We start from the raw sequence: 12,521 nt of genomic DNA, 5'->3' as shown, positions 1-12,521 counted from the left end.
TAAATTAACATTAATATGTGCTAATCACTGTTTTTGTAAAAGTGCAATTTATATGCAGTCATAAGGTGTTCCAACAGGCTGGGCTTAAATTCACATAAGCTCACCTCATTTCTACTACAATACGGTAAAAGGTTCCATGTGCAAAACGCGATATTTTGAAGGCTATCTCACTGTCTGAAAGCCTGAGGCCTAATCTGATCAGGGATAATGGACCCTGGTCTTGTAATCTTAAACTACAGAAATAAGAAGTACTTTTTAACTTCTGAGATAATGGGGATACCAATCAAGATTAAGAATCTTGACTATCAAGATCGGAAAAAAGTGAAAAGTGCCAACTTATCTTCTCTGAGGAGTGATAGCAATGCTGCTCCAGCTTCTGGGACATGAACATTTTTTTTCTTTGCCCTGATGTGAGAAATTAAAAATAAATAAATAAATAGCTAACTCTTTGCTGTTTTAAGACAGTAGTTATGGTTGCTTCTGTGTGGTCTGTAAACTGTAAGTATACACCTAAACTATCTGTGGTTCTGCACTTGCACAATGGAGTTATTTGAGGTATTGAATAGTTGCAGTCTTGGAGGATGCTGTTGAGCCTATTACCACTGACCATGAAGAACAGCTTTCCAAGTGGATTTAGTATTAGTTTTCTGAGGTTTCAGCAAATATAATTGAGATTAATCACCAAGAAAGTCAATTAAAGAGGCCTGAGCCTCACTGATTTCATAACTGAGATAGCACTGAAAATTGAAGAGAAATGATGCAGCAATGCCTGTTCTGCAGGGAACTACAGTAATATGTCTGGTCAGAGAGGTGCATTGTGTAGAGTAGAGTGTATCAGGAGATGATGGTATTAAAAGAAGAAGGTGCAGATGCTAAGTGAATGTTGGAAAGGCATGAAGCTTGAATAAACAGTCACAGTTAAATTATTCATCCATCCATCCATCAACAGCCACATTTTCCCATTGATAGTGCTTTCTGGATGAAGATATATGTGCGTTATAAGACTTACTTTAGCTGTTGATATTTGCAGTATCAAGAATTGTATGGACACTCGCATTCCCTTAAGAACATCTGAAGAAAAGATATTAAGGAATTAAGGACACTGGAGGCATGGGTATTCAATGAAAGGTAATGTGTTCATGTTGCTGCACAGCAATATAGCTCTTCAGTTATGCTAACTAATGGTCAAAATTTTCTATCTGAAATTTGTCCTACTGGTAACCTCAATGACCCTGCTAGTTAAATCTGGGTAAGAGATTATATTTATAAAGCCATACAGCTGAATGTTGAGACAGGTATATGGCATTTTATGGGTTCCCAGTCAACATAGGTCACTTAGAGTGTTACTCACTTGCCCCATGTTAACAGCTATATAAAATGGTGAGATTTCTGCTATAATCTTCACTAAGTTTGTGAGGATGCAAATACATGTAGTTATCAGTTGCTGAGCTCATTTCACTTTGATAGTTACAAGCAGAGTTTCCCTGGCTGTTGCAGGATATAAATACATCCAGTTACCAGCTGTTTAGTACATTTTCCTTTAACAGTCCCAAACAGATCTTCTCTGGCTGTGAAGAGACATAAATACATACATTTACCAACTCTTTCACAAACACAAGTGCAGCCCATCTGCTTGTGGTGGGTGGGAGTTGCTTTTGGTTAATTGAACACTGCTTTGTGGTGAAACACAACTTTGATACCCTTCTTGCATTTTTAGACTCTGCATATTTTACATTTGGCTCTGTGTATTACCTTGAAACAATTAAATTATTCTGTCAAAAGCCTTCCTATCTCCTTTATTAAAAACTATAAATATTAAACTCTTTTCTCTCTACCTCTTTCTCTCTATATATTTTCATATACAATTACAAAAGAAAATATATTTTGTTTTCGTCCTCTGAACTGCCTCTGTCATATGAACTTGCAACATCACCAATCTCCACACACCTTTTAGATAAGATCTTGTCAAATGTATATAAATAGGGAAAACACCCCTTTGTTTTCTATTAGTAATGTCTATTTCCCAAGCAATTCAGTATCTCAGTGGAATTCCCTGCTGCTATGTTTTACTGTTTGCGTAACTTGATTAGCACCTGATAAAAATACCTTAGGTCTATTTCCACTTCTGATGTTTTTGGTTCGTTACTGTTGCATATTCCTTTCTCTGGTTTCTTCTAATTAGATACAGTACTTTGCAGTTTTTACACTGAATTTGAATTACCTTGTTTTAGAACATTTTTCAGTCTTGCCAAGTCCCTTTTCAGTTTTTCCAAATCTATTCCAACATCAGCTATTTTGGATATCTTTAAGGATACATCAGAAAAAGCATACCCCCCATCCTAATCTTTTACAGTGTTTCTTAAACAGGCAAGACTAGGATGTGTGGTATAACTCTGGTAATTAGTTTTTCAGCTATGTAGACTTCATGTACTATTACCATATGTGTACATTTGTGCAAATAATGTTCTATGCTACTATACCACAGCCCACTCCAAATCTTTATAATTTGTTCTCTTATCTTTTGTGTGGTATTATGACATATCGTTTGCTAAAGTCAAAATAAGCCATTTCAACAAACTTTTTCTTGTCTATAACTTTAGTTAGCTAGAAAATATAACTCTGCCATATTTGATAGGACTTTCCTACTGTGAAGCCATACTCATAACTAGAATTGGATCATGGTCAAATGGGGCCCTAGGCAAAGTAATGGACCAGCCCCCCTACTACCACCACCACCATGGAACCATTCCAGTATCCCATTATTTGTTTTATCCAGTTACCATAAACACTGTTCAACCCTTCCAATGTGCACACTATTTTCTGCTTTATTTTTACAATGCGTACAGACATTTTACTTAAAACCTTTATTTCAAATTTTATAGCACAAACACTGACGGCTTTTCACTAAAGAAAACAATACAAAGTCTCGCACTGAAAACAGACTTAGCAATGAACAATAAACTTCTCTTCCCTTGAAACTCACATTAATTGAAAATGCATCTAGCCAGTGGCAGATTATTTGCACAGTTATAGACACAGACATTCCCCAGACCCAGCAATTATAGCTACATTGTTGTCTGCATCTTTCTCAGATGTTGGTGTCAAAAAATTAATAATAATAATAATGACCAAAGTCACACATTTCATACAAACACACAGTAGCCAAAGTATTCCAAATTAAACACACACACACACACACACACATACACACACACACACACACACACACACACACACACACACACATACACACACACACATGCACATCCACATACACTAGTTCTCCAAAGCCGGATTACTGACTGTTTAAAAATAACCTGATGATAAGAACACAAGGTATTTTCATCCAAAGAGAGCCCCCCACTCCCACCAGTATTATAACCACAGGTTATAGCTACTTTGTTGACTGTATTCACATAGTATTGTTATGAAGAAATAAATTAGTATGTAGTTTATTGGTAGCTTTAGATGAACTAAATTAAATTGCATAAAAATCAGTAGCATTATACCCTAAGGTCCAGCCATGTGTAGCAAATTTTAAATAGAAGATTATTTATGACAGCATAAGAAATATCAGCCACTTGATAACATATGCTAAGTCAGTATACATCGCAGAAGTTATCTGAACAATTCCACATTAAAGAGAACTATTACTAACACAGAGGTTACTGCTGCCAAACAACTTTGCATTTAAGTGCTTCATCTACAAATGCAGTGCCTGCTGCCCTTGAAGAAAAAATGACATGTGTTGTATTAAAAGTAGTGTACTGGTGATATTGCCATAACATACCCTGAAGTAGATCTGCCATGCAATAGGAAATGTCTGGCAAACAATGGCAGCAGCTTCATAGTTACTAGGCATGCAATCCTGGAGATCATTAAGGAGCTTAGCACAAATTCCCAATTGCTCCAAAGCATTTTCTGGTTAAATGACTTGCTCAATGTCACACCGGACATAAATAAAGGTGGTAAAATTCAAACCCTGAACCCTTGCCACTGGAACCAGCTCATTAACAAGTTGTAGCTACAGTCCTCCATGCTAACCGCCAGACTTAACAGTTTTTAACTAAATGCAGAAATCCTCTGCAATCTGATCTTGTAGAAAAGACTGTATACAACAATAATATGCAACAAAGACTACATAAGGGACCCTGAAGATCAGACAGTTCTGAGCATCACTCTAAATAATGTAGACTATATGACCAGATAAATTAAACTCTTTGCATTTGCTGGAGGCTCTAAAGAAGGTACTGCAAAAATATATTACTAAAATGCAACATGTTTAGACTATGTTACACAATCCAAACCTACTAATGAACTGATTCATTCTTTGGTGCAATGAATAGAGCAAAATAATTATAAACAATATAAATGCTGTAGCAGTAGCTTCTGTTCAACAACCCACAAGTCATACACAAATCAGAAATACTACTGCATATACCATACTGTTATTTTTTGGGGAGGGGTGCATGCTTGCAGGACACCTACATCTAATAGTCTGACAGGGAATACTTAATTAGGTCAAGACTACTCTAAATCATTTAAAAAGTTAACAGAACAGCAGGTTTTGCAATTCTATCAGCATGTACAGATTGAGGTTCTCACCCCTGCACCTAAGGTACAGGGGTTTGAGTGTGACAAGCCCCATAACAAAGTGCAACCATACACACACACACACACACACACACACACACACACACACACACACACACACACACACACACACACACACACACACACACACACACACACACACACACCGGCTGGCTGCCACAATTACTTTTGGAGCACTCTCATTTTGTAACTCAAAACACCTGCTGTTTCTTTGTATTCTTCTGACATCTCTGCTCATGCTTGCTCCTGTTTCACTGGTTGACAGTGAGAAGCAGCAAGACATGGGACATGGGCAAAGAAGGAAACTTTCTTTTTTTTTTAATTCTTAAAGTAACAATATGTGATCACGGGAAAACTCTTCTTTTTTTATTTCTTAAAGCACCAGTATACAGTCACTATGTAAAATAAGAAAACTTTTCTTTTTTTTTTACATTTTATGTTATAGCTGGGACCCCTGCCAGCATGGGCCCCTAGGCAGCTGCTTAGGTTGCCTAGTGCTGGATCCAGCTCTGCTCTTAACCTCAAACACTTCACAATTATTTCCTTCATCATTTATTTCATGATTTTCATTACAGCTGTAACAAAGCTGAGAGATTTATGTTTTTAGTATTTATACTTCTCACAATGCTGTGAAAAGGAATTAAACCTGTCCTTTTTCAGTGTTCATGAACCTTACTTTCCTCCCATGATTTGTAAAATTATTTATGTACTTTTTCCAATGTTGCGAAAAGGAATTAAACCTGTCCTTTTTCAGTGTTCATGAACCTTACCTTCCTCCCATGATTTGTAAAAGACTACTTAGCAATATCTACCAGTTCTTATCTCATTTTAACAATTAAAGAGGGAATAACATTTCATGATTGTTTTTCTTGCAAAATCAGTGAGATTAACTCCTTATTCTCAGCACTTCTAACTGGATATGATAAAGTGCCCTTCTCTTCTTCTGGCATTTTTAGTTATTAGTGCTTCCTAATCATTGTTTTGTGTATGTCTTGTCTATTTTATAAAACTTAAATAACCTTCCATTTTCTATCTTGCTTCAGGTAACAAAACGTGTTTTTTATCCGTCTCTCTTACTGGTGAAAACAACATATTTTCATCCATTTAGACACTTATTATTCTACTTCATTCTGGCAGAGCTGGTATCACATTATGTTTTCCTTTTGTGATTTATTTTATTTCCTGAATGTTATATTTTTCCTTAACTTTTGGAGCCACTTAATTTGAGAACCACAGTGTTGCTTTTTACCCACTTGATTTGCAAATTGCTTTACTTCAAATGGAATTATGTTGACTCACTGAAAGCAATTTCAGTGAGTCTCAAACCTCCAAAATACTTTTGTTGACAACCACATTCAGTGAGTCTAAAACAAACCTGTTTTTGCAGCAGGAAAGCCGCATTGCATACCCCATATGGGAGAAGCCCACATCCTCCTCACTTATACCGACTAACCCCAAGGCCACAAAGTAGTGAGGAAAGGGCAAAGTTGGCTTTGCTGAGTGAAGGGTTTTAGTGAAACTGTTTTGAAAGCTTGGGACTTGCTAAAGTTACCTTCACAGAGTTGTTACTCTCCCATTGAAAAGTAAGTTGCTTCTCTAATAGCAATTTATATAAATATCCCAAATGTTCTTAAATATCACTTTAATCTCTTCTTGGTAGAGTTTTCCCAAAACTGTCTTATTTTTTTTCAGTCTGCTCTCCCAAGGTCCTGGACACTGACTTCTAGTCAGCTCAGCCATGTACTTAAATTGCTTGATCGTGATCTGCCGATTGCACATCTTAACACTTTCTGCCTGAGATGGCTGTCCCCTTTGCCCCACCCTAGCTACAGTCCTGCTGTATCATAAGGAAAAATGCAAATTAAGTAGCAATCTCAGTGTCGGTCTGCTGAGGAAAATTTTATTAATTTATTATTTTATTTTACATTTGTTGACTGAGTTTGTCCGACTGAGCTAAGTAGCTGTTTTTCAGCGGAGGCCCTGGGAGAAAAGCTCCACATGTTCTACAGATTATCATTTACAAAAATAAATAAACAATCAACAACTGGTTTACAGAAAATATTCAAAGCAACGTATACATGAAAAACAAGGATTTACTACAGTAAATTAATCAAAAGGTGAAAGAGTAAAGTTTTGTACAAGATTAAGTAGCTTTCAATACTATGTCAGAAATTCTTTGGATTGTTTGAATGTATATAGATCATAACTAAAGACAGAAGACCTTTTTGCAGCTCAGACGTATCTGTTTTATTTGGTTATGAGCCTCTCAGAATATAATGAAGTTAGCATTTAGTTTGGAATGACTAGAAATAGACCAGATACGTTATCTACAATGCATCATGGAGATGATCTGAAGCAGTGATCCAGACCATGTTTAAGTTTGGCATACTTCTTTATCAAGGGGACTCTGCTGTTTAAGATACTTACAAGGCTGAAATAATAAACAGCATCATGAAGTGACAACTGGTATACTGTGTTCTAGAGTATATTTTTCATCCTCTGTATTTTTATATGGCCACATGCAGTATATGTATGTAGGTCGTCACTGATGAGCTCAGACATGATACCTGCACATTGTTATTGCTTGGTGTAGTCATAGAGTCCAATCCTGCTCTAATGACAGATGTTTTGCCTACTCTTGCATGGCTTATTAACTGAGTGACACCACAGAGTTTACATTAGATGGCTAAAATCGTCTAGTGAGGGTTTCCTACAAGCATTTAATTTACCTATGATGATAAACTCTGTATTTACAATGGATATGAGCCACTGAAGAGCTCCTTTGCAGCTACTTCAGCCTCCTCTGAAGCTACTAAATGCATCCCTGAAAGAATATAAAGACAGCCTACTGAGAAGGCCTTTAGTTTATAAACTGTAATCTGGACAGGGATCCATTCTCCATGAGAAAAATATAAAATCTGTTTTTCTGGCTGTAAACAGGTCAGGCTGTCGCAGTACAGTATGGCAACAGTTTTGTTTTTGTCTTTATCATATGCTTTTCCAATAACCAATTAACATCACCATTAATCATGTCCACATTGACCTGTTCCAGTACAAAAAATAATAATACATTTTCTACAGTTCAACACTGGTTGAATTCTTGTTTTTATTATCTCTCATATACTTAGATACTCTTTTTCAAAGAGCTAATCATTTTACCAATATAAAAAGCATTACAATCTGCACACTGCAGAGGGATGAATCCCCTGTGAGTAAGGCACAGGGTTTATCATGCTCAGTGTACAAAGTGAATGTAAATGGATTATTACAAAGGCATGAATTCACTGGGTAGGTTTGCTTTACTGCTTCTGTATCACCAACATTCAACAAAGTAGCTAATAGTTGTTTTTTGAGGGTCTATATCACATTGGCAAATGCTAAAAATAGCGAACGCTGATATATCGAACTTCAAAGTCCGAAAGCTGAAAAATGCGAAAGAACAAATCAGCATTTTTTTTCACAAGGAAAAAAATTTGCTGATCCACAAAAAAAAAAAAAAAAAAAAAAAAAAAAGTATACAGTCAAAATTAAGAGGGGGGGCTTCATCCCCCACACACCCCCAACTTAAATATACCAACTCTGAGATCGCACCACAGTGGAGAAAACAGCAAAGCCCGGAGAGCGGCCCAGCAAAATTTTCCCTGGGAAAAAATTCACTGATCCATTCCTTCGCTGTTTTCAGGTTTTGGACTTTGAAGTTCAATATATCAGCGTTCGCAACTTTTAGCGTTCGCTGATGTGATACAGACCCATTTTTTGAAGAATAGGTGTTGTCTTTATTATTCATTAGTATGTTTAACCAATCAGCTTGTTCATTGTGATATTATCAACATGCATTATTTAAGTATATTGATCACTAAGTTAGATTGCCTGATGTTTTTTACATTGTTGTGACTGAAACCACTTACTTTTTGTATCAATAGTACTGTTTAGCTTGAGTTCTCTGTTACCATGTTTTTTATTTGTTACTTCTTTTTTCCTATAAAAGGCTCTCTACACTGGGTAGGTTTGCTTTAATGCTTTTGTGTTACCAACACTCAACAAAGTGGCTAATATCAGTTGTTTTTTGAAGAATAGGATATTATGACCCAATAGGTGTTGTCTTTATTATTCATTAGTATCTTTAACCAATCAGCTTGTTCATTGTGATATTATCAACATTCATTATTTAAGTATACTGATTGCTATGTTAGATTGCCTGATGTTTTTTACATTCTACTGACCAAAACCACGTACTTACCTTTTTGTATCAACAGTACTGTTTAGCTTGAGTTCTCTGTCACCATGTTTTTATTTGTTACTTTTTTCCTATAAAAGGCTCTCCTAGAGTGTTTTTTTATTAAAATAGTTTTAAATTTTAAAACGATTCAGGATGTTTTACATATAGTTTTAGATCAAGTCAAGCAAAAAGTGCACGCATAGATTATTGCATGTTTTCCATACTACCCTTTTCCACACATTTATATTAAACTGCTGAAATATAACTACTCTCTACATATTTTAAAAATAGGGTTTTACATGGTAAATTTACAAACTACAGGATTTGCCTCAGGATATGAAAAACAGATGACAGAAGTGTGTGTCTTTTATCAAGAACTATTAAAAAGAAATATTATGTTTCAGATAAGGTTTTCTGTTACTTTAATGTTCCAAGGTGGAAGTATAACATATTCTTTTGCTTCTGTGCAGGAAGCTTCTAAATTGTATTTCAACTTCTTTCATTGAGTGTAATCTGATTTTATTTTCTTATAAGTAGTTTAAATGGTGGTGTATCCTTAAATGCATTGTTTCCAGTGTGTATGCACAGGGTATAGTTCTCAACTGTCCCTGATTTTTTTTCTCAAATTTGGGGTCTATTCTTTATAAAATGTGTAGCTTGCTGATATGGTACTGTGCATTGCAACCACTAAGTATTGGGAAAAGTGAGTTTAAGACATCATACCCTTCAGAAAAAGCTTGGTAAAGCAAAACCTGACATGCTAGCAACTTTCTAAGTATATAGGACCAATACTTAAAATCTGTTCCTGAGTTTGGGTGTTCATCTCTGATTGTTGAGCTGTAAGATTAGGACAGCATAGGGGTGTACTTAGTCGCACTGTATGGTTCTGAAAGTAGCAAACTGCAATACACTTTTAGGTCATTATTTATGCATTTGTTTATTCATTGGATCTCAAAAAACATCTGACGTGTACTTAGTCATACAAGGGGCTGTAACTGATGGCGAAATCTGTTTGTGTGTGTATTGTGCAGTTGACCCCATGTTGGGAGAGGGTGCAATTTCAAATTCACAATATGGCTTCAGGCCTAACCATGCCATGTCTGAAAGGATCTTTCCCACTTTTTGCCTAATCCTTGTTGGTACAATGTTTGTCTATTATTTGTTATATAATTTTAGAATTGTTTTATAAATGGAGTCAACTGTACGCTGTCATCCAAATTTTGAGAGAAGTGGTCACAATGGTCTTTTGCTTCCTTATGCCTCCCCTTGACTACCTAAAATACTTAGTGATGAAACATTTAAATCTTCACTTAATATTCTGGTTCTCCTCAAAGACAAATGTGACTATTATGCTGATGTAGACCTGCAGACTTCTGATCAGCGCCCAAGTCCCCAAGGAATCCAAATTATACAGCTCTTCATCACTAGTTCAACACATTCTGAAACCCATTATGCTATGTACCATAGCTCCATCAATGCCACTGAAATAAAACACCGTGGAAAATGTATATGTTATTGGCATATGGAACCTCCCTAGCTTTACTAACTCCTTTTCAGTTCTTTAATTACTCTCTCCCATTCACGTAATTTACCCCTAGATAGGAAATAACATTCAATTCACTTCCTCATGTATATTTAAGTATCCTAAGCATATGTTTTCTGACCCTAGCAGTCATGGAATGAAACAGATACCTAACCCTGACATCTCTTCTCTAACTCTACCCTAGTACTGCATATGTTTATTTTGTGAAGGTAACAGTATGTAAGCAAAAGAAAATGAAGATGGCCCTTCTATCCATTGGGGACTCAATATTCTACCATTCTTGAGTTCTGAGGCCAGTATGAGCTCTCTTTTGCTAGTGCCATCTGATAATAAGACAGAATATGCCACACTCTAGGTAAGGAACTTCATGCAGTAATTAAATGAGACAATCAATTAAAAATCTCTGTTCCAGCATAGTAAACTGACATTTTATTTTGTTACAATATGTAGAGGATAGATTTAGGATAGTAGTGCATGCTCTTACCTTTATTTCATAGCTGCACCTCTCTAATATTAGTAGCAGTCTTTTTTAGTTTTCTAAAAACTTCATTTCATTGTGATGCAGTAGGTTTCTATATGTGTGTAAATGTGGGATATTTCACAGAAATAAAGGTAATTCAGTTATGCACTTACTTACCCACACAACCATTTCGATCATCTGATTCATATCCTTGTGGACAGTTACCCTGGTGAACTCTTGAAGGCTGACGGACAGGTGGCATCACTTGTTCTGTCTCTTGGGCTTCTACTCCTTCATAGGCATTACTGTTTGCAATTACTGAAGCAGAACGTGGAAGACACAGATAGCCTCCATAGTGGTTAAAGCATTTCATTTCACCTTTACAAGCATCTGGGATGGTTTCACATTCATTTACATCTGAGGAAGAGACATAAATTAGCCTTTAATAAACTGAACAAAAATATTTATGCATGAGTAATGACATACAGCTACTGATGAAGCCTTGGAAAAAAATAACGTTTTTTTTTTTCTTTTCTTTCTTGCTGGCCAGAAAGTGCAACTTTGGAGAACCCATTTACAGTGGAAGCCTGCAGAAAAAAAACTCCAGACATGCAAGATTTAATAACCAGAAATTCACAATCTAGACACAATTCCAACAAATACAGATAGAAACACAGACAGAGTGTTGTACAATACAGACAACAGATACATATTTATTTATTTGACATTTTTTTACTGGGATGCTCAGTCTTGGTCAAAAAGAAACTGTTTTTAGCGGAGGCCCGGGGAGAAAAGATCCAAGTTACAGACTTTGATGTACAAGCAATATAACAGTGAATACAATGATATACAAAAGAAATTGCTACAGTCATACTCAGTATCTTAACAACAGTAAGAATTGCAATGTTTGTGCATATAATACATATTATACAATATAGCCTTAGGATGTCAACATAAAAAAAGTTATGTACTCACCATAATGTTCCATGTATGTAGTTCATCTCGCCGAACATTATTACGTGTGGGTTCGGAGCCGATACTCAGCTCCGACTCGGCCGCTTAGAAAGCCTGAAAACTTCTGATTGGCTCGTGGCTAGGAGGTATCCCATGGTGCATGCGCACATCCCCCAGATCTTGTTTGCTACTAGTCTATCAGAATAAGACAGGAAAAAGGACAAAGGTTCAGAAGAATAAACTGTAATAAAGGCGCCCTTATGGTATAAACCACTGTAGAAAAGGAAAAACTGTTTCCAGATCCTCCAGGAAGGGGGTTGGTGGGTGGGTTCGTAATAATGTTCGGCGAGATGGACTACATACATGGAACGTTATGGTGAGTACATAACTTCTTTATGTTACGTAGTCCTATCTCGCCTCCATTATTACATGTGGGACAGCGTCCCTAGCATCTTGAATGGGTGGCTCACTGGAAAATATTCCTGAGTACTGTGGAATCAAACGAGGCTCTACCCCTGGAAGTTAAATCCAGTTTATAATGGGAAAGCCCATGTTGTTGGTGCACATATATTATCAATAGGTGTCCTGGTTTGTAAAGCAGCAGAAGTAGAAAAGGACCTGGTAGAATGTGCTTTGACTTTAAAGAGTAACTCCTTTCCCTGAGAAGTGTAAATAAAGGAACTACAACTAGAGATCCAGTTCGATAGTGTGACCTTGGAAACTGGCAAGCC

The 12,521-nt window shown here is 36.4% G+C and overlaps 1 protein-coding gene across 1 annotated transcript in view; it reads right to left on the bottom strand.

Annotated features, from left to right (window-relative positions):
• Positions 1 to 12,521, bottom strand: part of EFEMP2 (EGF containing fibulin extracellular matrix protein 2) — a 725,363-nt gene that overhangs the window by 455,034 nt on the left and 257,808 nt on the right. The window contains exon 4 of the mRNA XM_044060512.1: positions 11,014 to 11,253. Within this exon, the coding sequence (XP_043916447.1) occupies positions 11,014 to 11,253 (240 nt within the window). The remainder of the gene's footprint in view (positions 1 to 11,013; positions 11,254 to 12,521) is intronic.

Source organism: Protopterus annectens, chromosome 2.part0 (assembly GCF_019279795.1).
Source record: "Protopterus annectens isolate FY-2018-M chromosome 2.part0, PAN1.0, whole genome shotgun sequence".
NCBI classification, from domain to species: Eukaryota; Metazoa; Chordata; order Ceratodontiformes; family Protopteridae; genus Protopterus; species Protopterus annectens.
This window is presented reverse-complemented; position numbering and strand designations above follow the sequence as displayed.